Source organism: Aptenodytes patagonicus, chromosome 19 (assembly GCF_965638725.1).
Source record: "Aptenodytes patagonicus chromosome 19, bAptPat1.pri.cur, whole genome shotgun sequence".
NCBI lineage: Eukaryota > Metazoa > Chordata > Aves > Sphenisciformes > Spheniscidae > Aptenodytes > Aptenodytes patagonicus.
Window position 1 is genome coordinate 8,056,947 of NC_134967.1, and position 27,373 is coordinate 8,084,319.

At 41.6% G+C, this 27,373-nt stretch overlaps 2 protein-coding genes across 4 annotated transcripts in view; one reads left to right on the forward strand and one right to left on the reverse strand.

Annotated features, from left to right (window-relative positions):
• Positions 1–16,566, forward strand: LOC143169131 (putative glutamate receptor). 3 transcript variants are annotated; one of them, XM_076356366.1, is made up of 11 exons: positions 1–116; positions 2,320–2,430; positions 6,144–6,175; positions 8,606–8,665; positions 9,472–9,651; positions 10,536–10,762; positions 11,625–11,722; positions 12,275–12,492; positions 13,062–13,287; positions 13,913–14,160; positions 14,723–16,566. In XM_076356366.1, exons 2-11 carry the CDS (start codon positions 2,358–2,360, stop codon positions 14,822–14,824), a joined length of 1,464 nt encoding a protein of 487 aa, XP_076212481.1. In that variant the 5' UTR covers positions 1–116; positions 2,320–2,357; the 3' UTR covers positions 14,825–16,566. The 3 variants fall into 3 exon arrangements, with proteins under 3 accessions (XP_076212481.1, XP_076212479.1, XP_076212482.1); XM_076356364.1 differs by having other exon boundaries at positions 2,323–2,430; XM_076356367.1 differs by lacking the exon at positions 1–116 and adding an exon at positions 685–881 and having other exon boundaries at positions 2,323–2,430.
• The window catches only part of PANK4 (pantothenate kinase 4 (inactive)), a 27,200-nt gene continuing 14,335 nt past the window's right edge, over positions 14,509–27,373 (reverse strand). Inside the window, exons 10-19 of the mRNA XM_076356363.1 lie at positions 26,181–26,336; positions 25,073–25,185; positions 24,380–24,467; positions 22,316–22,467; positions 20,792–20,847; positions 20,153–20,202; positions 18,638–18,745; positions 18,126–18,226; positions 17,552–17,620; positions 14,509–16,969 (exon numbers count right to left, since the gene is read on the reverse strand). Of these exons, the coding sequence (XP_076212478.1) occupies positions 16,756–16,969; positions 17,552–17,620; positions 18,126–18,226; positions 18,638–18,745; positions 20,153–20,202; positions 20,792–20,847; positions 22,316–22,467; positions 24,380–24,467; positions 25,073–25,185; positions 26,181–26,336 (1,107 nt within the window). The 3' untranslated portion in view covers positions 14,509–16,755. The remainder of the gene's footprint in view (positions 16,970–17,551; positions 17,621–18,125; positions 18,227–18,637; positions 18,746–20,152; positions 20,203–20,791; positions 20,848–22,315; positions 22,468–24,379; positions 24,468–25,072; positions 25,186–26,180; positions 26,337–27,373) is intronic.

Below are 27,373 nucleotides of genomic sequence, written 5' to 3' on the forward strand. Positions count from 1 at the left end.
CGTTGAATGCCTGTGAGCATTCAGTGTTCCAGCAGTTGCATTGTGCCTGTTCATCGAGTTGCTTCTGCTAGTACCCAGTCAGACAAACGGAACTAGGAAAGACTAAAGGAATTGCTGTAAGTGAGATACTGCCTTCAATCACTGCTGTTCTTGTTCTAGATGACGAGGATCAAAGCCTGTGTGCAACAGGCTGTCACCTTCCTAGCTGATGGTTGTTCATCTTTTCCACTGCTGTCTTAATACTGATGCCTTCCTTCAGCACTGCGTACAGAAGACTGGTTGAGGAGTAATGTTGTCTTTTTTTATTTACATTTTGAAAGACTGAAAACCTTCTGAGGAATGAGAGCTGGTTCTAGCAAAGTAACTTTTTTAATCCTTAGTTTGTTTTGCTGTAAAGCCAGCATGAGAAAACTTTGTAGTACCTCCTCAGGTAGATGGTGAATGGATATTGCAATGGTTAATTTAAGCGGTATCTAAGGAATTCTTACACACTGGGAGGCACTAAACCCCTCTGCCCTCCCATTATTCTCTCTCTAACTGATTTCGTTTGTCCTTAAATTACTCTAGTACTAAATTAGAGCTAGGAAAGTGTATTAGCCTTTGCAAAAATTCTTTTTTGCACGTATTTACACTCTATTTGTTCTTTTAGACAGTCAGCAGCCAGTGTGTTAACAACTCTTTCTTTTCAAGGTGATGCAAGCAATGTATTACCAGCTCTGATTAGCTTTGAAGAAGGCCACTTGAAATAAAGATCATTTTGTAGTATGTACCGAATTGTAAGGAAAAAGTAGCAGTAATCTACAGGTTAAATCTACCAAGAAAAACGCGGTTCCTCACTGGCTCAACCTGAAGACTAATGCTGCTTTTCCATTATGTGCCTGGTGGGTGATTTAGCTGTTCAGTTCATGTGCTGCTCTGGCAACAGCTAACAGTAGCTACCACTTTGTCTATATTCTATAATTACTTTTTAGAAAATGTAGGCTGATCCATAACTCAAATGTCAGTCCTCTCCTTTGATCCTTTCACAAGGATCAAAACATTCCAATTTTGAAGTATTTTTTACAACAATAACAAAAAAGACAGCATTTAAATTTAACCCAGAAATAATCTTCCGTGTAAATTTCATTCACCTCTCTAGTTAGGTGAAAAATGTGGAGAAAATGAGTGAGGGAAACTACTGAGCTGTAATGTCAAGAGTTTTCAGAGGAGTACAGGTTTGGGGAAAACTTCATAAAAGTTGATGAGGTAAGATTAACTGAAACCAGTGTTTTCTGAGCATCAGTCAGAAGCAAGTAATACCATATGTAGGATTTTTTTTGCCTACATAGTCTCCTAAATGGTAAGTTTTCTTGGACATTTTTAATACCATTTTTATGGTTTCTGGTGTAATGGTGTCCTGAACCTTGTTTGACACTATGACGACAAATGCAATCAAAAATACTGCAGCAGCTTGAGACTTAATATAACCTGGCATTGATTGTTTTTCATAGTTCTGTTGCTCTTTTACAATGCAAATGTACAATTATTTCAAGCCATGCAGAAATTTTGTTGCAGAGTTTGAAATGAAAAAGTTAATAAAATATGCTGGTTTTCACCCTCCTCCCCCCTACCCCTTTTTCCTTACTCAGTTAAGAGTAGGAGATTGAGACAAAAGAGGGCTTCAGAAACAATTTCTCATGTCTCTTGATGCAGGGTGAAACAGCTTTGTTTCAGATCATTTTGGTGCAAATGAAATAAACACCTTGGTTTTCTGCAGCCCAAATGGAAAGTGACATTAAGGTTTTGCTTTTAAGCCCCCCAGATGAGAACCTCCTGGAGGAGGCTGTTCTATTAGTGCCTCAACTGGCTACTAAAATTTCTTTAATAGCACCTTCCCATTTCTCAGAGCGTAAGGGCCTAGTACTCAGGAGCAGTCCACTTCAGTTGCTTCCTTTCCTTTCCCTGCGAACCCATGGGTGTGTGTCTCTTCCAGCCCCTTGTTACTGCACACACCTACAGCTGCCTCTCTCCACAGCCTGCACACTGATTGTGGCATGCCTCTCCTTTGTGGAGAGCTGACTGGAAGAGGAACAGTGCAACAACCAGGGGATAAATCCACTTTATAAGTTTGTCACATCCTTTTTGGTGCAGTGAAGTGTTCACCAGAATCTTTTCTCTAGTATTTGTTATGGCTGGTCTCAGAAGTGACTGTGTTTTCACCTGGAGACCTTTGTTTGAATTGGGACTCTTCAGAATGAGGTACAGAAAATCCAGGACTGATTTTAATCCAGCAATGAGGAACTGTAAAATCAGCTTTAACTACTTGCCTTTCATCTCTAGCAGGAAGTTTCCTTTAGACAGTAGATATTTCTGCTCCAATGGACAAAGGTCTTCACTTCATGTTCTGTGTGATTACAACCATGCTGCTCCTGAGAGAATCAAGCCAGACAGGTGAGAAAAATGATCCAAAAATGCTGGCTGCATCCAAATCTGGTTTTTGTTCTTTACAGTGTGTTAATTCTTTCAGTCTTTAACTGCTAGTGCTTGCAGGATTTTGTCTTAATCTAAGAATTTGCTTTTGAATTGGTTATTAAGACATCACCAGGGCCTACCTTGTTGTTACAGCTTGTGATTGTGACTTTATCATGTTATGAGTGCTGCTGCTAAGTGTCTTTGCTGCTATGGCTGCAAATCAGATGATTTCCCAGAGATCAGGGAAGATGAAAAAGCCTAGAACAAGGGTGGTTAGTTATCCTTGAACACCATTATTGTGGTTAAAGCTGCACTTCTTTGAGTCTATGGTCCCTTGAATTGCAGCAAGATACGCTGATTAACTTGTTCTTCTGTGAGTAATGTTTTGCATGTTACTTGTTTAGCCCCTCTGCTCATGGCATGTTTTGGGAAGAAGAGGGGATTTAGTGCATTGAAGTTGTCAGCTCTGTGAGTCCCCATACTTCTTGTAGGCAAAGGGTAATGCTACGTTCCCCCTGAAGTTCCTAAGGGACCGTAGTAGGAGCCTGCCAGGGACTTCTTCACAGTGCTCAGCCAGTTGGATCACGCTTTGCTTTCAGTGTGAGGAGCTGGGAAGCTTGCTTTTGCAACTAAACAACAATGCTATTGTTTCAATCTTATTGTGGCTTTTTGGTGTTCTATGCCTGGAGTCCAGACTCAGGCTAAGGAGTATCTTGGCCTTGCAAAATTACTGGGAGATAAAAATTGGTTCTCTGTTTAGAGGGTTGGGAGAGCAACTTCACTTCCTCTGCTGTCTCTCCTGTCCATCTCGCACACCCATCTCCTATCTACCCAGAGCTGGTAATTGCATAGCTATGGTAGCAGCAGTTCACCTCAGGTTACAGATACTTCAGGCATTTGCTTCTGTGACGATGGTCAAATTCTCTCATACTGAGAATTCTCTCATCCTGTATGTCCCAGTGTACTCCAAAACTGTAATCCACCTGACCCATCGCCTCCTCTTTTAGTTCAGCTATCTCTCCTGGTCACAAGCTGCAAAAGGGGAAATGCTGGCAAAGGATGCAAAGGCAAGAGTACTAGCCTAGAGAGGGAGGATGAGGTAGAAAATTGGGGTGAGGTGGCCAGTTCTTAACAGTGCTACAAGCTTTTTCAACATGACCTGGCAACGTGCGCTTGCAGCCCAGAAAGTCAACTGTATCCTGGGCTGCATCAGAAGAAGCATGACCAGCAGGTCGGGGGAGATGATTATCCCCCTCTACTCTGCTCTCGTGAGACCCCACCCGGAGTACTGCGTTCAGCTCTGGGGCCCCCAGCATAAGAAGGACAGGGACCTGTTGGAGCGAGTCCAGAGGAGGGCCACGAAGACGATCAGAGGGCTGGAGCCCCTCTCCTCTGAAGACAGGCTGAGAGAGTTGGGGTTGTTCAGCCTGGAGAAGAGAAGGCTCCGAGGAAACTTTAGAGCAGCCTTCCAGTACCTGAAGGGGGCCTACAAGAAAGCTGGAGAGGGGCTTTTTACAAGGGCATGTAGTGATAGGACAAGGGGTAATGGCTTTAAACTGAAAGAGGGTAGATTTATACTAGATACAAGGAAGAAATTCTTCACTATGAGGGTGGTGAGGCACTGGCACAGGTTGCCCAGAGAGGTTGTGGATGCCCCATCCCTGGAAGTGTTCAAGGCCAGGTTTGACGGGGCTTTGAGCCACCTGGTTTAGTGGAAGGTGTCCCTGCCCATGGCAGAGGGCTTGGAACTAGATGATCTGTAAGGTCCCTTCCAACCCAAACCATTCTATGATTGAAGTTAAGCAGGGATTCATCTCCCATTAGACGGCTGGGCATGCTCAGAACAGAAGGGGTAAGGACAAGGCTGATTTTTGCAACCAGTCATTTCCTGCAGCCACCAGCCTTTGGGGAACAAGAGTGGAGGGATGAGCGTCTTTTCTTTGTCTTATGTTTTTGTAGACTCTCACAAAGGATTCTTACAATGAGGACTTGGCTTCTGAGAAGTGTCACTGCAATGAACTTTGAGTTAGTGCTGCAACTCGATTACTTATGGTCCTTTCAGGAGTTCTTACAATGGGGCTTTAAACAGCTGCATCCAGTGCCACTGTGGGGGAGCTGAAGCTCTCAGTACAGGCTGTTTTCTTCCAAGAAACCCTAGCAGGTCTTCAAAAAGGAGGCTCAAAAAGCTTTTACTGGCTTTAATGAGTTTCTAAAGGGAGACAAGAGAACTCCTTTGTGAAGATTTCCAGCTCCCATGGAGAACTGTAGTGGAGAGGGAAAAAGCAGGTTTTGTTTTACAATAATGTAGAGTTCAGCACAAGGCCAGAAAATGCAAAACCAAAGAATGAATAATACATAATGAATGAATATGTTGTTATATTTAATGAAAAACTCACAGCTTTTGCTTGAAAGAGTGAAAACACCCTAAATTTTTTGTTTTATCTTGAGGGATTTTTGGCTCTTGCACTGTGAATTCTTTGATTCCAAGGAGCAACGCTGTGCACATTCTAGAAAAAACATCCTGGGCAATTAATGAGTCATATATTGACACAATTATGGGTTTAATTCAGCATCTCAATCATTGTAGTTTAGCTGTCTTGCAGCTGGGGTGGGATTGAGGTATTCTCCTGAGTATTATGAAAAGGGAAGTTGTGGATCAAATAATTTAACAGGACTTGTAGAACCCAGAAGCATGATTAACCACAATAATAGTACTTTTACGGGTGGATCTTGGTGTTTTTAGCAAAGAAGGGAGTATTGTTACCTTTGTTTTATAAATGGGAAACTGAGGCATAGGAAGGAGAAGTAATACAGAAAAGGTCAATAGCGGATTTGACGATTTGACGTCAAATGCATTGGTGTTCACTCCAATGCAGTCTACAGGGTTGCACTGGCTCTCGATCTCAGTACTGTCAATTTTATGTACTTCCCTTACTCTCTATTCCTTGATGGGATACAGAGAACCGGCAACACAAGACAGGTTTCCTGGTCCCTCTTTCTTTAGCGCTGTTGCTGTTGGTTCCTGGTTTTGGTCATGGCCCTTTTGGAGGTTTTAATTTTCACAGGAATGAAAAGTCAGGGTGCTTATAATTTGAGGGGGGAACAGAGTAGGACGTGGTGGAGAAGGGTTTCTACCCCAGTGGTTGCAACCCCTTTGGCTGCTTTGACAGTAGGAACCTATAATTAAGAGGGGAAGGGAAGAATAAGAAAACCTAGTGTCTTGGAACTTAATGGCGATGAACTTTTGGTTGTTTACAGGGCTTTTCCTTAGGGGTATAGACAAGGTTTTGCAGGATTTATGGGGAAATCTTAGTTGTGCGAAGTAGCGGGAGAGCTGGCTTTTCACCTTGTCAGGGAGGGCAATAAGGAAATAAGGCAATGGATTCTGCAGAATCCATTCCTCAGTGTGTGAGTGACAGTCGTAATCATTAAGTTACAATTAGAACCTTCTACAGCCTGAATCTGGCTGTGTCTGTTTCTGCTTCTGTTTGTTTCACAGTAATACTGTGCTGTGAATGAGGAAACAAACTTGACAAAACTGCTGCAAGTCAACTGCACTGTGAGCTTGTGAGTCAAGGACAATCATTCTGTTTATTTAAGTGCAATATGAAATGAGGGTATGAAACTTCATTTTTAAGGAGCTGTAAATATAAGCCCTGCAAGAAGTTGATTTTGTTGTTGGTTTTTTTCAGGAACTACAAGGAATGATGATGCTGTGGGAAAGGTATGTTTGAGTTCATTGGTGCAGAGCTACCTATAAAGGCATATGTGCAAAAGGTCTTACATTTTAAATCCAGAAATAGATGTGGTCATAGTGTGCAATGCTTTTAATCTGTGAGGAGTTATTATTTTAAATATACCTTTCATGGCTAGGGATGGTCATTTCTAAGTCTGTCTGTGTGTCTATGCTTTTTTTTACTCAATCTTTTGTCCAGAATTCAAAATTCAGTCATGCCCCAGGGAAGAACCTGCCTATAGTCCTGTCTTCATGGCTTATAGAATTTAAACGTCAGAATCATTGCATCACTTATGATCTTTATATACTTCTTAACATCGAACAAAATTCAGACACATATGAACATGCAGATACACCTTTATTAGTTCTTGTGTGTTTTATTTCCAGAAGTTTCCACTTAATGTAAAAAGGGTCTGCGTGGGATGTAATTCCTCAGGCTTTAGCAGAAAGATGGCAAATGTCACTTAAAATCTAACCTGCTAGAACGTGTATATACTCACATAGTGCAGGACAGTATTTGTTCTAAAGACTTTCCACTCAAAAATGGTGGGAGAGTTGGTTATGGTAGCATTAGGAAATGAAATTAATTGTCCAAATGGCATAGGTAGAGACAGAATTTGTGTCACCTGAATCTCGGCTCGTTTCTCAATCTCAAAGCGTGCTGGATGCCTGTCACGTGCCTAAAAGAGAGTTTTTGGGAAACTTGTCAAATTTAAATGTTTCAATTAGCATAAACCTCCAATTGTTGATTCTAGCATTGAGAAATAAACACAAACAAAAAAATCAAATCCCAAAGAAACACATCTCAACTGCCCTCTTGTCCTCCCCTCTCCCTGGTCTCCAGTCCCCTCACTGCACGCATTTTATACTCAGTCCCTCTGGTGAGGCAGCAAAGCAGCACAGGAGAATTGGGGTCAGTGTTTTGTGGTTCCTACTCAATTGCTTCTGTGCAGGTTCCTCCACTGACTGCAGCCCCATTACAGTTGTACCTCCTCCTGCATCTCCTCCCTGTCCCTTCTTGGGGCGGCTCTTCTTCTTTGGCCTTTCTCCCACTCTGCTGTCCCTTCTGCTCTGGTAGCTTTCTTACTTCTCCTTTCCCCCTGCTTGGGCAACTCTCCTGACCTGACATTGTCTTTTGTGTCTCTTCCTGCTCTAGCCTTGTCTCTCATCCAGTGGTTACCGCCCTTTCTTAAAGAAGTTTTTGCATAGGCACCATAAACTTGTACGATTCATTCAGTTTTGGTGCACTGTGGGTCTGTTTTGTCCATTTCTAAGCCAGCTTGAAACAGCTGTGTCCAGCACTGGGCAGTTCGTGCCCTCCTGCAGAGGCCACCCCTACCCACCCTCCTGCTACCGAAACCCTGCAACTTTTGCCCAATAAAATACTTTTCTGGTATATTTACAAAAGTTGTAGTATGTTGTAGAGATTTTTTAAAGAACCACTTTGAAACCTTCAATAACTAATGGGTGAAGCCAAGTGAGAGGCATAGGCCAGGATTTTTTGGTCTTTTGTTTTATTCACCTTTTTGTTCAGTAGACATAAATATTTTAAACAGACCTGAAAAGAAATGTGACTTTTTTGCTTTTATCTAAGAGCAAATTGTGGCTTATCTGGCAATAAAAACTTTGCTGCCAGAACACTCTGCGTTAGGTAACTTCTGATCACAGTTTCAAAGACAAAGCTCATCCCTCAAATCCTTGCATTGCAAAGAGAGAATTGAAACAAGATCATTCAGCTTCTGGAAGAACTGGAGCTTCTTTTGCCGATCTTGTGCTGCACGCACACACACACACACGCTCTCTCACTCTGTCTAGCAACATTACTGTGTAATTTTAGAATAAAGGGATACACTTAAGACCACCAAATCTTACAGAATTAGACTGCTTTACTGGTAAAAGCTTGAATTGTTCCGAAGTAGTACTGATCAGAAATCATCGTGAGTTGTGTGACTCTGTAAGGTTGGAAGATGTACTCTTGAATTCAGCGTTCTGTGCAGAAGTGAATCCACGTTTCCTCTCCTCCTCCTCTCAGGTGTCCTACTGTTCTGTGTCTCCTGGAATTGCTCTCTAATGAGACCTTAATTGGCTGCTGTTTTGTCAGCAACATGAATTGATCTCTTTGGCAGACTGTATGCACTGGGTATCTGAAGAATTGTAACAACATTTAAAGTGATTTTTATTTGGACAAAGTGTGCTGACAACATGCAATAAAGTGAAATGCTTGTGATTTATTAATTACTGTTAGGGAACGGTGGTGGTGAGATTGCTGCAGCGTACAGGGGCAGATTTATAGCTGGTTTAACACATGCACACCCACCCCCAACACCCACCCCAAGACATAATGTAAGCCCTAGTGAAGTGGGGCCATGTCTGGGACTTTGAAATCCAATTATTTCTTCTTCATTTTTTGATTTGCAGGGCACTGACTCAAGGGGACGAGAAGAGGGTCTTCCAACTTTGATTGTCACAACAATCCTGGTAAGGCAGTGACACAACACTGATAGTGCCTGGGAGATAGCTGGAATTATACTTTGCCTTTTTTTCCCACCCATGTATTTGCAGGCACTTTTTTGGGCTCTCTTTGACACTGATATTCCTGTTCATCACAGATAGTGTTTTTGGAGCACTGGCTCAGTGGTGTAGAGGTGCAAGCTGTCTGTAGCTTGCAATGGGAGGATTCGAGGGGTATCAAAGCCCACAAAATGGACTGGGCATACACTTCTATAAATGACTGCTCTGGGAGGACAGCCAGGCCTCTTCACTCTGTTTAGCTACACCTAAGGATTGTCATGTTACCTATAAGTTGTTTCTGTCCCGCAGTGGAAACATGTGAAGATCACACATGTGCAGGCATTAAAAACAGGCTAGGAAAAAAAAAGAAAATGCATTACCACATGCAGCAGACAAGGAGGACTACTCAGAAGAAGCTGCAGCAGTAGATTTTCTGATTCTGATGTCAGGTCCTGCACCGCTGTGTGACCCTCATCTGATGCTCTGATGGGCCAGATGAAATGTATTTGGGCTTTTAGGCCGAGAAGAGATTATCACTTACTTCTGTGGTAGATGTGGCTTGCAGAATGCAGCTGTCCTGCTGGAGCTGTAGTCTATGACTAGTGGTGGCACGTGACTACAGTGAATATCTCTCAAGTTTGGAAATGTTGTCCCCCCAATAATGTGGATAGAGGTATTTGGGGAGGGTTTGCCCAAAAAATGGTTTAATTCACAATCAGTTGCACTGCAGACTATGGGAGCATGTAATTGTGTATTTTTCCCTCAATATGCAGGAAGATCCTTATGTCATGTTGAGAAGTGCAGAACTGGAGGGATACTGCATTGATTTGCTGAAAGCACTGGCTGCAATGCTTCACTTCAGCTACAAGGTGAAGGTGGTAGGAGATGGGCAGTACGGTGCCGTCTCTCCCAATGGGAACTGGACAGGGATGATTGGCGAGATTTTGAGACAGGTAATTTTCAATTTATATTTTTGACAAACTGCAGCTCTAGAAGGAAAGAACAGTGCTGGCAGCTCTTGGACTTCATTAGAATGTGCTCAGGGACTGAGCTACTTAGAGTCATTCTGCCTGTTGTGTACAACGGATGAATAGCAAGACTTGTAGTTGGTTTTGTCCTGCAAATATGGAAACTAAGGAACAAGGAGACAATGACCACAGCAGGAAATCATTGTTACAACAAGGTGCTCTTGGTGCAGTGCTTGTCTTGTCTCAGAGGCTACCCAGTGTTTCTTTGTAGTCTGAGAGACTGTACAGACATCTTAGCTCACTAATGAAACAAAGATAACGGCTTTAAGGAAAACTTACCTTGAACTTAACCACTAGGTGAAACTTGTCTCTTTCAGAATGGTAATCCCTTAGACTCTTTAAGGAGATACCTGAATGCACATCTTACCCCATTGTGTGCCATTCCCTATGGCTAACGTTCTGTCATCTGTTGGTAACATTTGAATTAAACCTTCTTTGCTCCTCTGAACTCAGTACTGTGTCCAGCTGTCAGTAGATGCTGCAGCCAGAAAAAGAAAGGAACATGCCTTCTGGTTTTGGTAAACAAAACCAACGTGGTTCATGGTGCACAGCCTCAGCTTGTGTGTGCGATGCTGTAGTAGGAAACCAGAAGCCCCGGATACCAACCAGCACCCCGCTATGAACAATGCAAAATGGAAAACTATCCTATTTCTTGGAGCATACAGTCTAAGATGGTAGCTGTCTGTTGACACAGAGAAGTGATTTGCCATGTAGATATCTGCCCACTCAGCTTGGGAAGCATCTTATCTGAGTGTCAGAAATCTTCAGGTAGGTTGGATGGTTGATTACTTTTTGTCTCCATCTTATAGGAAGCAGACATTGCAGTGGCTCCGTTGACAGTCACATCAGCAAGGGAAGAGGTGGTCTCCTTCACCACACCATTCCTGCAGACTGGGATTGGAATCTTGCTTCGAAAAGACACTGTCTCTCAGGAGATGTCTTTCTTCCACTTCTTGGCTCCTTTCAGTAAGGAGACCTGGACTGGCCTTTTATTTGCTTATGTGCTGACGTGCTTCTGCCTCTTTCTTGTTGCCAGGTATAAATGAATTTGTTTCACGGATTTTGTTCAAGTCAACTGCTTTCTCAGCTATGAAGAGATCTCAGTTTTAAAGAAAGTACCAGGGTGCGTTTTGCTTTGAGGAACCTTCTGTACAGGTCCAGAACCAGGGCTAATAAAGCTTAAGTCATGTCAGATTAAGACAGCATTAAGAGTAGGATCTCCCCACGAAGAGCACAATATCTCTTGATGTGGATTACTTAGGGTTGCTAAAAGGACTCTGTGTTTGTACTTCAGCTCTTCTTTTTCATTTTTATCAGTTTGTTTTGAACTACGACCACGTTCCTATGTGCAGGTCTCTCTCCTGGTGTATTTTTATGCACTGTCCCCTGCACTGACTTGTGGAAGAGATTCTCTCTGCCACCACTCCACCCCCTTCCCAGGAGATTCAGCTTTCTCCCCCTTTCTTGATTAGGCTGCACTAAGGCTCTCTGCAGCTGCAGTCTTGAACAGAAGCTCCACTGCTGCTTTTCTAGTTTTATGCACAATCTTTATAGGTAAAGATTTGCTCCAAGGAGCAGCCTTCAGTCTGATATTACAGAACAGAGCCAATATTGCCACTCAGGTGTGCCAGGGAGACTGGATTATGCCATGGCTCGGGAAGAAAGTGTCTGGCAAACCCGTGTCAGGACCCCCTGAGCCATCACTGTTGCAAACTACTTGAGGCATTGAGCAGGAGTACTTTCCTCTGCACTGGTTAAACTGGAACTCAGGTGAAGGAGGAGCTACCGTGGAAGGAAAGGGCATTTCCAGGCTATCTGCACTGCTGCAGTCACACTGCAGGATTATTTAAATTTTTTTCCTCCTGAATGTCTGGTTTTATCCTGTCATTTTCCCACAGACTGAGCCCCTGTGAATGGAATGAGCCAAAGAATGAAGAGAACCACTTTACCTTCTTAAATAGCCTCTGGTTTGGAGCAGGAGCGCTTGCCCTGCAAGGTGAGCTGGGAGGACTGCAACAAAGGAGCTCTGGGAGCAGTGTAGTTTTTTAAGCTGATTGTGTATCCAGCTCCCATCTGTCTGTAACTCTGGTGTGCTATCCTGTTGAGGGGAAAAGATGTTCCGGTAGGGACACTTGGCAACACTAAAACTCCCGTTTTGGGGAGTTTTGATTACAGACTTGTCAGAATTGTACAGGTGGCTGGCTTCAGTTGGGGAATGCGTATTTTTTGCTGTAACAACTGCCCTAGGGAATATCAACCATTGCACTGGTGCTTTGTAGAGTGGAGTGTTTTGTTGTTGGTTGTGGCCACTGATGTCGTGTCAACTCTGTGCTGCATGCAGTACTGATGCAGTTCAAAGCAGCCGTAGCAGGTCTTTTCAGGCTTGTGCATTAAATAGCTGCAGGGCAAGTTTTGCAGTTTGGCAAAGCTGTTACTGCAGTTATTTAAAAGGAAGTCTTTAACTCGGGCTCATGGATGTAAAGTTCTTCGGCTCTCTCTCACCGTATGTCACCTCCCATACGTTTTATCGGCTCCTCTGGTCGTGCAGGTGTAACCCCCCGGCCCAAAGCGCTCTCTGTGCGGGTCATCGCTGCCGTCTGGTGGCTGTTCACCATCGCCTTGCTGGCTGCCTACATCGCCAACTTCACCGCGCTGCTGAGCTCTGGCAGTGAGCAGCTCCCAATCCAGACTTTTGAAGATCTTGTGAAGCAAAGAAAGCTTGAGTTTGGGACGCTGGATGGCTCCTCTACTTTCTACTTCTTCAAGGTGCAGAGAATCTACTTGTGCACATACACAGGTGCCGCAGAACTGCTAAGCTGGGGCCAAGGTGTCTAGCTCATGCCTAATGGTCCTTACACCGCCCTCATCACTGTAGACGCCATCAGTTTTCCTGTAATACTTCAAATAATGTGATTGGTATCTGTTTTGTTCATCTCTTCTACCTTTTCTCAGAGAGAAAAGCATGCAGAGGACTATATTTTTATAGTGTATTCTCTTTTGAGAAAGCGGTGCTAGTCTTCAGGGGTTATCCTTGTGTACCTTGAACACGAGGACTGATGTAGGTAATGTCTGGATGCATTAACTGGATGCCTGCAAAGGTGGTTTTTGGGGGGGTGTGGGTTTGAAATACTTAATACTTGTATCCCTGTAACACTGTGCATTAGAGAGGAAATCCGTGTTAGCTATATGCTAGTTTTCAGTACAGAGGGCTCAAAGGGCAATGGTTTAAGCACTCCTATTCTCCAAATTGTTTTGCAGCCATTGCACATAGATGCAGTTTTTTTTTGGATGATTGTTTTACACTTCAGTTTGACACTTGGGTTTTTGGGCTGCAGAACTCCAAGAATCCGATCCATCAGATGATCTATGAATATATGGACAAGAGACGAGACCACGTTTTAGTCAAAACTTACCAGGAAGCAGTTCAACGTGTGATGGAATCAAACTATGCCTTCATTGGTGAATCAATCTCTCAAGACCTTGCAGCTGCCAGGCACTGCAATTTGATCAGGGCCCCTGAAGTTATTGGAGCCAGAGGATTTGGCATTGCTACTACCCAAGGTTAGTCATCGTGCACCACTTCTGTCCCACTTTTCCCCTTGGATTTCATGGGTCTGAAGTAGCAGATTGACAGAGGAAAAAGCCCGGCATAGCCAAGTCCTGAAACTTGTACACATTTTCTGCATTAACGCTAGTAATCTAGTATGCACAAATTGGTAACCCTGCTATGCAACGTTTTCATTCTGTAGGTGAATTATCACTAGCACTCGCTGACTCTTACTCTGAACTGTAACGAGCAGAAAATTCCAACTCTCAGGGGTGTCATTGGTTCCTGTGGGTTTTTTTGGTTTTGCTTCGGTCCCAGTAATGCAGAGCTCCTAACGCAGTTAGCAGGGTGGACAGTTTGTTCTCTCGTGGAGCATGACTGCTTGTATTTCTCAAAGTACCTTCACTCGGTCATTATTCTGCAAGTATTATCGTACCTCTATGGATAGGATAGGAATGGTTGTTATCTAAGAAAAGCACTTGGCTTAGTCTGTTGCATTCTGTTTGCAGAATGACCAGCTGACAGCTGGGAAGCAGCACCCAGCTAACCCCGCTTGGTAGTATAGCACCGGATTGCTTAAAAATTACAGTGGCTGTGATCTCTCCCATACTCTTCTTTTTTTGTTTCTACTGCTGCCAGCATCCCTGTGGACTAAGAAGCTCTCCATTGCTGTCCTCAAGCTGCGTGAATCAGGTGATCTTGACTACTTGCGAAACAAGTGGTGGGAGACCAGTTGCCTTCACAAGAGCAGAGACAGATGGAGTCCTCTGCAGCCCCAGGCTCTGGGTGGGCTCTTCCTTACTCTTGCAATTGGCCTTGCACTGGGAGTGATTGCAGCTGTGGTGGAGCTGTCAAATAAGAGCAGACATGCTGCTGGACATGTAAAGGTAGGTGATGGGTGTTATCTCCTGTCCTGCCTCCCTGTATCCCTTCTGCTTAGCATGGACAAGCGAGGCACCAGTGCTCCGCTGTGTACAATGCTGGATTCCTGTAGTGATCGTGCTTTTTCAAAGGAAAGCAGTGTGGTGTGGTGAGGGGGGAAGACATGCTATGTATTTACTCTTTAAATCTCTGAAATGTCATAGCTTGGGCTGTGTGATAGTTTTGTAGCCTGCACAAGGTAATGATAATAAAATACGCACCCCGCACCTAAATATTAAGTAGAAACATATACTGTAATTCCTAGGCAGCCAAACTGCATTGCAATGTGCTGAGTGTGTACAGAGGACAGTAAATCATCAATAACAAGTTTATTCCCAAGTATGGCTATTCTTAAGTCATTTGACAAGCAGGAAAACACATGTAAATGAAACTGCACTAGTATCTGAATGTGCACCTTGGTGTTCCTGTTCTCCATCCATCCCAATGGATGGGTTGTGCACGCTTAAAAGGTGGATTCTATGACACAGAACAACTCACCCCCTTGTTTCCTCCCCTTTTGTTTTTCAGAAATCTTGTTGCTCCGTTTTCACAGAAGAAATGTGCACTCGTCTACGTATAAAGGAAAACACAAGACAAAGCCAGGAGACTTCAGGGAGGGCTAATGCTTAAGAATTTTTTGCTTAAGGAATGGGCATGTATTAGGTTTATACCATATCTATGTCATAGGAATTACATCACCGTAGACAGATGTTTTTCTGCAAGTCTAGCGTGTTAGTTTTCTAATTACAAACACACACAGAGAGCACTTCTGGATTGGTGGTGGAGCTGGGTACAGAAGAAAATTAAGTGGCTTGGAAGAATTTAAATTGATAAGGGATAGAGTGTAACTGTTAAAAATAAGGGAGGTTAACAACTTGGTAAAATAAAGTTGAGGTGGCTAAGATGGTGGATCCGTATTTAGTTTAGAAGTTTACTATGTAAGTACGTGAACGCCTGCAGGAGTAAGTGACTTGGGATCGGTTAATATGAAGCCTCTGCTTCCTAATTACAGTATGAGGTACGATCTTGAAAATTAAAGCTCTCATCCAACTGTTCTCATCAAGAACAACTGCTTCTTAAACATTTCAGTTATCAATAGACTGTACTCTTCCCCTCTCCTAAGCAGAAGATGCTGGTCACTGTGAAGGTCATTTCTGAATCAGAAACGACAGTACCGTTGCATAAACCCCAAAAATGCAGGACTTCACTGCATTCTCTGCAGTGGCCTAAAACCCGAGAAAGGGAGACCATGCAATTAAGGAACTACTGGACTTAAGAAATGCAAGACACGGACTTGTCCTTTGCCAGCTTCCCGTCATAGGACAAGTTTCCCTGTTTAGCTGTCTTAGTTAACCTGATCAAGAATTATTTAGGAAGAAGATTGATAGTTGAAATCCAACAGTACTAGAGCATGAAGCTTGGTAATCAGTCAATTAAAATGAAGTACAAGTTCACCAGGCAAAGGTTGAGGCAGTGAGCAATGGGTATTTTGCATCATTCTCTTGCTCTCAAAGAATCTTTGAAATTCATGGGGAACAGTTCTCAGCTGCATATTAAGTAGTTTTCTAATTAAGCTGTTTTCATTTCAGAGCGGGAATGACTGATGCATGAACATGCTGGTTTGCAAATTCATGGTTAAATCACTCCATTTATGTACTGCGTATCTGACAGAGGAAAAAAAAAAGCAAATTCAGTTACTTGGAAATGGCTTTAACTGCACGGCATGAACAAAGACTAATTCGCATCAGTCCCAGCATTAAATAACTGAAGGCAACAGAAACTAACGTGCCTGTGGCAGGAAAATAGCTGGGTGCTCCTGAATAAAGCACTACACGTTCGCTTTGAGGGTAACTTAGTGAGACTCAACTTCCAACTACTGCTAAGTAATTTAGTACAGGTGCAGAATTCCCCTCCCACCCAACTGTTAGCAAGAACAAAGAGTGAAAGCAATAGGAGTTACAAGTTCTTCCAACTGCTGGTAAACTAGTGCTGTTCAGTTATCTGCTACGTGCTCTCAGGTCATGACAGTTCTATTTTAAATACAGCTTAAGCAATGCTTGCTAGGTTAGAAGGTGGATCAGTCCTTCAATCAAATTAACCGCAAAGAGCATGAAACATTTTAGGTAAGTTTAAAAGCTGACATGGAAAACGCAATGTCAGATTCCCTCAGCACTTTAAAAACTATTTGGTATGTATGTGCCATGTCATTGCTGGCAGAGTAGGCGGATATGTATAAAAAAAGGTTTCATTGACATTTAAATATATTTCTATATGAATGTCTCACAGAACAAAAAAATAAAGTCTTTTCATCACAAATACTGCAGCATTAAAATAAACACTTACCAAAATAAACAATGAGTGATATACATATATATATTTGAGTGTGTATACTATAGAGTGGATCATATTGTTGCTTTTTAAGTCACAAAAGCACAATATAAATACGGAATTTCCTGTGAACTCTTTTCCCTGTTGTAATAAAAATACATTCTTTACAGTTAAAGTAAAACTAGTGCAAGTCCATTCTGCTGCTCCTGTTCACGCAGTTGACCAGATCCACATCATTTACATGGCACTTCATACTTAAAAATGACACTGAAAATTTTCCCTCCGAGACGATCAGCAAGCCAGGAGTTTTTGATAACAGCAAGCTTGAGGCTCTCGCACTTCAAAGCCGCGTAGTAATTCGTGTGGATGGCACGGCCCATGCCTTCAATGATAACCAAGTCTGTCTTCCGCTCTCTGACCAGCACAGCCAAACCTTTATCCAGGCGGCTGAAACGAGAGGTCTGCTTTAGAAACAGTCATCCTTACACACGCTGCAGATGAAAGCCAGGCTGTTCTAAGGGCTTTATCATTTACATAAAACGTGGTGGGATATGGCATTTCAGGTGGAATTACTGATGCCAATAAACAGGAACACTTTAAAGCAAAGAAAATGAGGTTGAAACATAGTTTTAAAAGCTTCATTAAATGCATGCAGAATTGGGATTTCCCAGAAAACATAGGTAAGTTCTGTCTCCAGTAGAGAAACTCATAAAAAATAAATAGGTTAACAACATGAAATGCTTCTTATAGTCAAGTGGATTTCTTGGTCACAGGCAGGATTTGACATCATAACTAAGCTGCTCATGAAACCGACAATGTGTCATTGCTGAACACAGACGTGATAAGATGTCCAACAACTACTGAGGCTTGATCAATATTACAAGTCTGTAAATCCAGATTAAGCACCTCTTAACGGTTCTGCGGAAGTGATTCGTATCAGGAAAGGTGGCTGAGCTACTCCAGAGCTAAGGCCCTGAACATCCTGCAGCTGATGGAGACAAATAACAAATTGGTACTTTGCCAATATACCTTAGATCTAGACACGGAGAACTCGAACCTGTCTGAACCAACAGCAGCTTCTCTTCCCTCAGTGCAGATCTTTATTTAAAAAAAAAAAAAAAGACAAAAATGTTAAACAGCCACCTCAGCAGGGTCATGCAAGTCTGGTAATAAGCCAGACGCCAATGAATATCTAAGTCTTCTTTGCAAAGGCTTCTTTTCCTGCTAGGACTTCACCAAGAAACATAATGTTTCCTTGAGCAAAAGCATTACTTAGCTCTGTATCCTCTACCAGGGCTACTCTATATGTGAAATATATGTATTTTCCTCTATTCTTTTTAACATAGAAAATTTATGTTTTAGTAGCTCACGTGCTTATCAGGGAAGACACAGACAAGAAATATAATTATGGATGTTCAAGAGAGATCTGATCTCTGCATTTTTCACCTTAATGAAAGTAAATGATCTGCCTTAGCTTACTTCCAGGTTGCAGATTTCAGACACTAATAAACATGGTTAAACATGAACTAAGTATGTAACAAGGAACTTGCTTTGTCCTTCTATGTACTGTACGATACATAATGAAGACTGGTTATATGCTTACTGAATAACCGGGTCCATGGCTGCTATCCGTTCAGTAACAATCAGGGATTCGCTGTAAGTGACATCATTTAGGGCAGGGCCAGAGTTACAAGCCAATATAACCTGAGGTAAAGATGTTGAGAGAGTTCACCAATTAATGCAGTCACGTATGGTGTTGGAGCTGCTTGTTTGTTTAAAAAAATCACCATTGCCTGACGTTTTACAAAAGAGGAGGTGCGAAGAGAAAGGCTGGAGGCCCAGTCCTCATTTTCCCTCAGTTAACCGGCTATTTCAGGTCATCTGACATTATAGACCCCCATTCAGCAAACTTAGGTCTGGCAGAGGCTCGCTCTGCTTTGCTACCTTTCACAGTCTACTTAAAGTTAGACTTTGGAGTTCCAGGGATTTGGATTATTCCTGATTTAGCTGTTAGGAGCCAGTCTGGTAAAGGGTACTGCTGGTAGGTAGTTAACAAACCTTTCACCAATTACCAAAGCTCCATTACATAGCAAATTCGCAATGAAAACCACTTACCTCTGTCCCTCTAGAAAGGAGCTCTCTGACAAAAGGAAAGACTCCTAAAATTATGTCTATTCCACTGTTATCTGCGAAAATTAAGGCACATTTATGAGGGGGACCCTCCTGTAAGACAAAACCAATGTATTCAGGATTGAGTTCACAATTCACTTCAGTGAATAGTTTCTGTTATTTAGAACTACTCACTTTAAGACTCCACATCTTATACCCTTAAGTGACTGGCAGTTTTGGTTATCTAGCAGCAGCATAACTCATCAGAACATCCCCTACCCTCAATCTTGGGAGAAATCGGTTTCCCTAACATTGTCTTTGCACAGTTATTTAAAACAGCCTTTAATTACTTTACTTTGTTTGAGAGAGGTCGTTCAAACTCCAGTAGTAAAACCTACACCTGCCAATTACAGACCTGCCTAACTCCAGCAGCTCTGAACAGGACCGTACTTCAGAGGCTTCGGAACAGTGGGTAGTCAGGCCTGTAACCCTACTGTTTGGGGGCTAGGTTATGGCTAGCGTTTTGTTATGCCATGCAGCTGGAGAATACCATTCTCTAAAATAGAAGCAGCAGCATGGGCAGCTGCCTACGTGAACGCGTTGGTTATCAGGGTAAACCTACCTTTGTGGCTGTTTTAAGCTAGCATGCTGTAGGGTGAACAGGATTCCCTTCTGCCAGGAAAGGGCAGGATGGACTGCTGGGGGCAGTGACATCCTAAAATGGAAAGATATTTCCTATTCTCCATTAACCTTTTAATTTGTTCTAAAGCTGACGTTAGGAAACTTAGTTCACGCCAGTTCGTACCAGCAGAAAAATTTTTATAGTGAACAATGCTTAATTCCTAATAAAAAATTCAGGACAGTGGTTGAAGTTCCTTAATTATCACTGTTACACAAGATTAGCTGATACTTTTGTTTTAAGATGTAATATGCAATGATTTGTAATAGTCTAATACCAAACCTTTTGGCTATCATTTCCAACGTAGGGATTTACACAAAGAAACAAAAGCTTTTCAATTAACCTTAATTAAATAGTAATAGAGATCACATGGGGCAAAAAAGCTTTGCTAATTGATAGGTTAATTACTTTCAGCAAGTTCCTAAATTGTCAGTTTTAGATTGGCTACTCAGATGGGAGGAACAATCCAAGCATTACATTTGGACCCAAGTTTTCTAAATTACAGGTCTAGTTGTATAGAAATGAGTGCCCTGATAAAGAAGGGACACAATATGGTCACAATATGGTCACTTTGGAACAGCTTTGAAAGCAGCTGGGTTCCAAATACTGCAGTTTCTGAAGGAATTCAGCAAAGCAGCTTGGTAAGTAATGATGTGTCAGACTAATTCCTTTTATTCCTTTATGGTAAGGCTGCTGAATTACTGGTACTGTGGTATCAGAGTTTATTTTGAGTTGTCTGAACGAGGTTCTGTTAAATCCATTAAAAAAACGAGATTAATAAGGTGATTTTATGATTAATGTATTTAACTGCTCAATGGTTAGTAACAATCGTGGAGTCGTACCTTCAGTCGCTCTAGCCACTGACTGTAGGAATCTTCTAACCAGGGACGTTCTGTACCACACACAAAATCATGTTAGCATTTCTTTTAGGCGAACAGCGATTCTGTACATTATGAAAAGCAGGAGGTGTCTCTTTACAGATGCTTCAGGACTAAAGCATTTGAGCTCAGGTTTTGAATGTTAAACGTGTCGATTCAAAGAGTTCCTGAGCCCTTAATTATGGGAATAGCTCAATTACAGCAGTCTTGAAATGGAATTTTCATAATAAAGCAATGGAATCATGCAAGTTGGCTACCGTAACGACTCATCCTAGGATGGATGGTGTTGTACGTCCCGGGACACTATCTCCTTGGCAGGATTAGAACAGTTATGAAAAACAGCATAGGCAAGATACTCTGAATATCTGTGCAGCTAAGACTTGTGTTCAAGGAGAGAGGTTTTTAGATTTCGATTCCTTTGGAACACGAACAGGAATATTCCACCGAAACTCTGTAGCCTGTATTTCAGCTAACCCTAGCAATTACCAATGATTTCTTGTCATCTGGGCAGCAGAGCTGCCACAACAAACATGTTCACACTCTTCTCCACTCTCATATTAACACAATATCCAGTTCCAACCACCACCACAGATCTCCCTGTACCTTGTAGCTTTGACTTGGCTTCTTCAAATCCAAATTGTGGCTCAGATTCCAGAACACTGTATCAGAAGAGAAATAAAGGGTACACAGTTAAGCAACTTCATCTCACATAAATATAATTCAAACATTTCTTTAGCAGGTGGTCAGCAATTTTATTGCATCGGTTATAATGGGGAGCATGGACAGGTCCAATGACTGAGAAACAGATACTCAGTGCTTATGTTACAAACAAAAGGCTCAGATGTGCATTAAATTAGCGTTCTTATGCTAAAAGAAAAAGGCTTCAGCAATATACAAATGTTTGCAGGCACTAGACTACAGGCAAAAAAGACATCCTTTGGTCTGCAGACCACCATAAAACAGCCATGTTCTAAAATATCTGCATGGTAAAACAGTGCTTTACAAAGTCTAATTTGAAGACTGGTCTACAAAGTTTTTTAAAGTTGTACCTGCGTGGGAAAAAAAGGAATTAAAACCTACTGCTATTGGCTATACGTATAGTAAAGCAGCCCCAAACACTCAGGTGGTGATGAGGATTTATGTAATGAGATGGCTGGATTCTAAGCTGTCGGTTAAAATATGACACCACGTGGGGAACACTTGCCAGTCAAGTCTCCTAAAGCTCCTTAAGTCTAGTACTAAGTGACATTTAACTCGGTCTGTGTCTCTTAGTTCCCTCCTTAAAGAGGATGAGAACGAGAGCTACGCTAACACGAGTGGCAAGTAGACGAACTGCTCTAACTGGTGTCAGTTCAAGTTTCTGGTTGTGGGCAACGTCAGAAGTAACACAAGACTAAGAACGCCCACGTAGCCTTGAATCACCTTGTTTTTAATGGACTTTTCTTGGTTTAATCAGAGGGAAAACTCCTCAAAGATGCAGGAAGGGAAAGGAAGTGCTGAATGTCAGCTGTAAAACACTGTCCCTCTCCCATGCTCTTGGATCTATATTATCAGCCCCACAAAAAGAAAGTTCTAGAATTGAAAAATCAAAAATATTTCAAGACTGTTGACATTAATATCCTCGAATGAATTCACGGCTGCTGACAGGATATAAGGAAAAAAGCTCTCCAAATAGTAATAGAAATGTATGTTGATCGAAAATAATTAGTATTTAGTCATCAAAAGAGACCACCCAACCTAACTTACAGCCCACGGAATATATCCCGTGATATCAGGACAACTGGAGGTTGCAGAAGAATAGCTTATTTTCTATTCTAGGAGCATGGTACAACAGGTACCCAAAAGCAGTGCTAATAACAATGCTACAAGCAAAGCAGCCAGACTGGAGTATTAAATGCTCTGTCACTTAATCCAAACATTCACAGCAACACGTCTGCCAGATTTAAAGGGTGGAAATGTAAACTTTCCCGCACCACAACAATGCTTGTAAATAAAGAACCAACATTTGATCAAGGCGAAATACAAACCACAATTAAAGTTAGATGGGTACACTTTATTTTCTTTAAAAAAAGAACAATTGGATATTCTGTATCTTAAAAGGGTGCTTTTAAAATATTTAACACCTACTCTGAGACTGCTTTTGCTCCCCAGTCAAAGACATTCCCCGCAAGAAGTCCTTTCACCAGAGCAAACTGCCTCTCCTCCCAGCCTAATGAATCCAAAGATTCGATTACGCTTTGAAAACATTTTAAGGCTATGCCATTTTCTTTCTGCTTTACCTGTAAGAAAAACATGAAACATTGGATTTATAGACAAAAATTTCTTACCCATCATTGGTTGTCTCAGTCCCAAGACCACGTTCAAGCATTCTCCTCTACGTTCATGGCCTCTAATGGACCAACAAGTTACTGTTATCAGCATGCTTAGTATCAACAAGAAAAAAGTTTCCTGGGATTCTAATAAAAAGCTTCTTTAGTGCTAGGACATGATCTGTAGCCCAAGAATTACTTTTCTTAACAGGTGAGAGGTGCAATAGATCTTGAGCAGATTGGGGAATGGGAGAGTGGACACACAGAAAAAATTTTAGTAGTAACACGATCCATCAAACCCAGGTAATTACCATGCGAAGGCTTACCACTAGCAGTTTTACAAAAACTGGAGAAGACTTTGATTTTTGCATCAAGAGTTTCATCATCCCAGATGCTTAGAAGCTCTTGAATTTTTACTCTGCTTCTATCTCCAGTGAGATCAGTGTTACATAGCTAGTTATCTTAAAAAATCTAAAAGTGATACTGGGTTCCATCTTTACATCAGGATCTTTTCTTGGCAATATCTTGTCTGAATTGCCAAAAAGCAAACATAAGTAAAAGCCACCTCACGTATTTTTTACCTCTTTCTTAGAGTGAATGTAACTTCTGACAATACAGCTAGGGAGAACCTTCTATGTATTTTGCAGAAATATAGCAACAGTCAGAAAAAAGTCTCTAACCAGACACTGGCACTGTTATTATTTGTATGTCCGCACAGACAAGTTGTGAGGATCAGACCTACAGAAAGTTATTTTTGGGAAATACTGACTTCACACGTCCTCTCCCCCAACCATATTATGTTACAGAATAAAACACAAAGAGTAAACAGCTGCACAACAGCAACAAATATTTTTAAGAGCTAGAGGTTACTCATTTGTATACACTCCAACCCAACTCTGCTGAGTATCTCAAAAATTACAAAAGTAATCAAGAATCCTTTACAATCCGAATTGTAGGAAAGCAGCACAGTTTGGTTTAAGGACAGATTGCCTCAGCAAGTAAGGAAATGTGTGAAGGTCTTTGTTTTTTTTTCCCCAGGCATTTTTTGGACATGACGTGGTGGGGGAGGATGACTATCTACTTATGAACACCCCCCCCCTCCTTTTCTTTCCTTTGCGGGGGGGGTGGCGAGGAAAGAAAAGATAACACGCTTGAAGGTAGCTAAAGGAACACAGAAATGTGAGTTCATAGCACTGGTGACTTTTGCATGGAGCTGCTGAGATTGCTAACTGCTCTACAAGATAACAATGCCAAGTGTCTTTTACAACTGTCTGCAATTTATGTATTTATTGGAAAGTACTTACATAGCTACACATAGCTTTAGTTTTGAAAATCGTTTCCACACCATGAAGAGAATTATGAGAATGAGGAGAAAAAAGGAAAAATTCCTGAAGTCTGCCAGACTGCAGTAGTAGCCTCAGTATAAAGGGAAATAAACTGACTGTCCTCAAAACTGAAATTCTCAGGTCGCTTGTGAGGTACTCCATCATCAGGAGCGCAGGCTTCCTCAGTTCTGAACTGGAGGAAACACCTCCTCACTGAAGGAGCAAGTTACAATAGTCTCTGATGACAGACACCATGCACTCATCAGGAATGGGACTGACGCCATCAATTTGCTTCTCAGATGTATCAGACAACTGAAGCTGGTAGTATTTTTGGTTAGCATTATCCTCACCATGAGCACGTTAGAGGTCAAAGGCTTTATATCCCATTACCCATTGCTGTTTCTCCTCAGTGACAACCACCAACTGGTTAAAACTGCTGCAAGGTAGCCAGTTACTAACCTCTCCCCTATAAGCCACTACTTATACAAAGTTTCAGAGTACGGAAGAAGTGTCTTGAACTTACATGTTGTCCACCCTGTAAAGAAAGAACAACTTACCTTTGAATAGGGATCCGGAAAATTGAACTCGTTTAAACAGTGTTCCCTTGTATCCAAAAGACTTCTAACTGTTAAGGTACCATATGCACTTTAAAAAGGGAGAAGGGGGGGAAAAAAGAGATAGAATCATAGAATCGTTTAGGTTGGAAGAGACCTTTAAGATCATCAAGTCCAACCGTTAACCTAGCACTGCCAAGTCCACTACAAGATCAACTACTTCAAACAGAAAAAAGTTATTTTCTCCTCTGTTTCCTCCATAAGTCATAGCACGTCACACAAGCACTTAAGCTAAAAGTCTTTACATGCCACGTGCTAAATGCTGTCTCTAAGTGGTAAATCTACTATACAGTTTCTTTAAATACAGAGAGGGAAAATGTTCAGAGCAAAGCTAGATACTTGAATTAACATGCTACCATTTTTAATAACCATGTAACAATTTTTAATAATAAACTTTCTGCCGAGAAAATTTTTTCCGTTAAATTCCAATATATGAGATCCAAAAGTTCTGTGCAGAGGACCTGACGTTTGGCACATCGACTTGCTATAGCCTTCAGCCTACTTAGCTTTCGGTTTGCTCTGCTTCATAACCTAATTAGCTTTTATTTAGCTTTTAGTTAGTTTTTAGTTAGCTTTTAATTTGCTCTGCTCAACAGAAGCAGCAAGTGATGAGAAAGGGAAAATAAAGACACTTACAAAGGCTGCTGCCTGAGTGTCTGGAGCTTATTCCAGTATTTCTGTCGGAACTTTTCAGCTCTCTCCAGTGCATCAATAGAGTCTGGCTGACTGGCTGCAGCACGCTTTGCCACCTGGTAGAGAAATGAGGCAAGACTGAAGTTACCAAATGAATCCTTCCTCCATGTAACTGATCTGAAGTTCAGTCTGAAAAATAACCCCTCCATCTGCTATACTTGTTCCGTGCCTGCATACTATCTAGTCCCTTCCACACAGTATCCTCCAGCTTTCCTTTACTCCAACCACCAAAGAATAATTTTAAATACCTCCTTTCTTCCTGAAAGTTTTAAAGTTTATTTTCAAGACTGTACTTTCAGAAGTTAAACACAAGTTCTAACTACTTATAGGAGGGGAAAAAATAACAAATGTGCGCGCGCGCACACACACACAAAAGGAGAAACAGGCAGAAATTTAACAGTCTACATCAACCCCTTGTGTTCTTTTTCTCTTTACCACAGTAAGGTCACGTCAATGTGTGGCCCCCGTGTTTTTCCCAGCCCTTTTCCTCCTGACACACACTCATGAAGTTTCTGATTCAGATTTGTTTACTAAGTATACATAGCTCTTAAGTACTAGCACGCACTGACTGAATCAGTTTCACAGTGCAGAAAAAATAACTTGTGTCTGATTAAATCATGCTCTTCGAATGCAGAAGTGGCTGTAAGTCAGTGGGATTGCTCCCAAGAGTAAGAACAATGCAAGTATCTTTGGCCTTCGCCTTTTTGGCCTTTGATTGTATAACCATCCTGCTTGCCAGCTCTGTGTAAAGAGGAGGTAAGTGCCATTTAAGAGAGAAGATGCTTTGAAAACACCTTAAAAACAAAACCAAAAAAAAGAAACAAAACACCATAGGAGAAGAACACTTCTGCCTTCGAAGGTATCAAACGCTTCCTCAGGAGACTGGGACAAAGTCAAATCCCTCTGTTAGCAGGGGAAAGAGGAACTGTACTTACACACAATAGGTTTGACACAGCAGATATATTTTGCAGGGTAAACACGTTGGTCCATAGACGACTTATTTGCTAAATATTTGCATCATTCATACATATGACTGTTTTGTGACATTTACCCCATCCAGTGCCTCCTCAAAGCAGGTGAGCCAGTATTTTCTGGCCATGGCATCATCTGTGAGGTCAACAGTGTCTGGAATATAGGTTGATGGGTCTTTCAGCAGTGGCAGGTTAACAAGCGGTCTCTCCAACCTATCCATTTCAAGCATGTCAAACTAGGTGAAAAATGAAAGAGGTTTATTAGAACTTACTCAGAAATTGATTCATAACAAATTAAACTAGTACAAGGGCTACAGAAGTCCATCCACAGTTAAGACTGACAAATCTGCAGACAACTCTATTAGAGTACATGCCATCATAAATAATCCACTCTCCTGCATGGATTATTTATCCATGCCCACCCTATAGATAGAGATTATCAAGTTTCATGTTGAAAACTTACTATAGGCCCTCTATTTTATTATTTTCCTTCCCTTCCTCCCCAGTACCGTCAAGTCTGCTGGGCTATCAGGTTCAAAGACAAGAGCACAAAGAGCTGAGCACAGGCTTATTTGTAAAGGAAGGTTGCTATGCTGCTTTACAACTTCCTTTTACAATCCTGATCGAGTCTCCAAAACTTTTCCTTGCACCTTGTGAAAACAACGCTTGGGACCAAATTTCTAAGGATAGAGATTAAATTCATGTGAAATATGTATAGTTACGCAGCTCTGTACATAAAGCGTGCCTTATTTCTTGCATCTAAAAAAACCTGTGCACATTCATCTTTATTTTATACAACTATCTAATCGCATTGCATCTGCGAACACTGCATGGCCTAGAAATGTTCAGACTAAGTGAAGATTAAGCCCACAATGTAATAAGACTTTGTGTACATAAACCAAAGTGGTTGCTAGATAAAGATTGTCTTCAGTATTAAGTTCACTGCTGAAAAGTGGACATTTCTGAACTATGATTGCTGCAAAGAGATTTCACTTTATGTGAACAAAGTGAGTGCCAAGCAGTAGAAGAATTCAAAATGGAGAAACTGTGGACAGTACATCACAGCTGGTTTGAGACTCCTGTACCATTGCCAGCATGAAAAAAAAATAATCTTTTCACAGATTAAAGGGTTGACAAACAACAGGCGATCATTACATCTGCATAAATACTTTTTAAAATCTGTCATATATTTTATGGTTAAGAAGGATCATGTTGTTATTTTTTTTGGTCATACTTGTAATCCACAATTTCATTACAATAATTTCATGGCAGA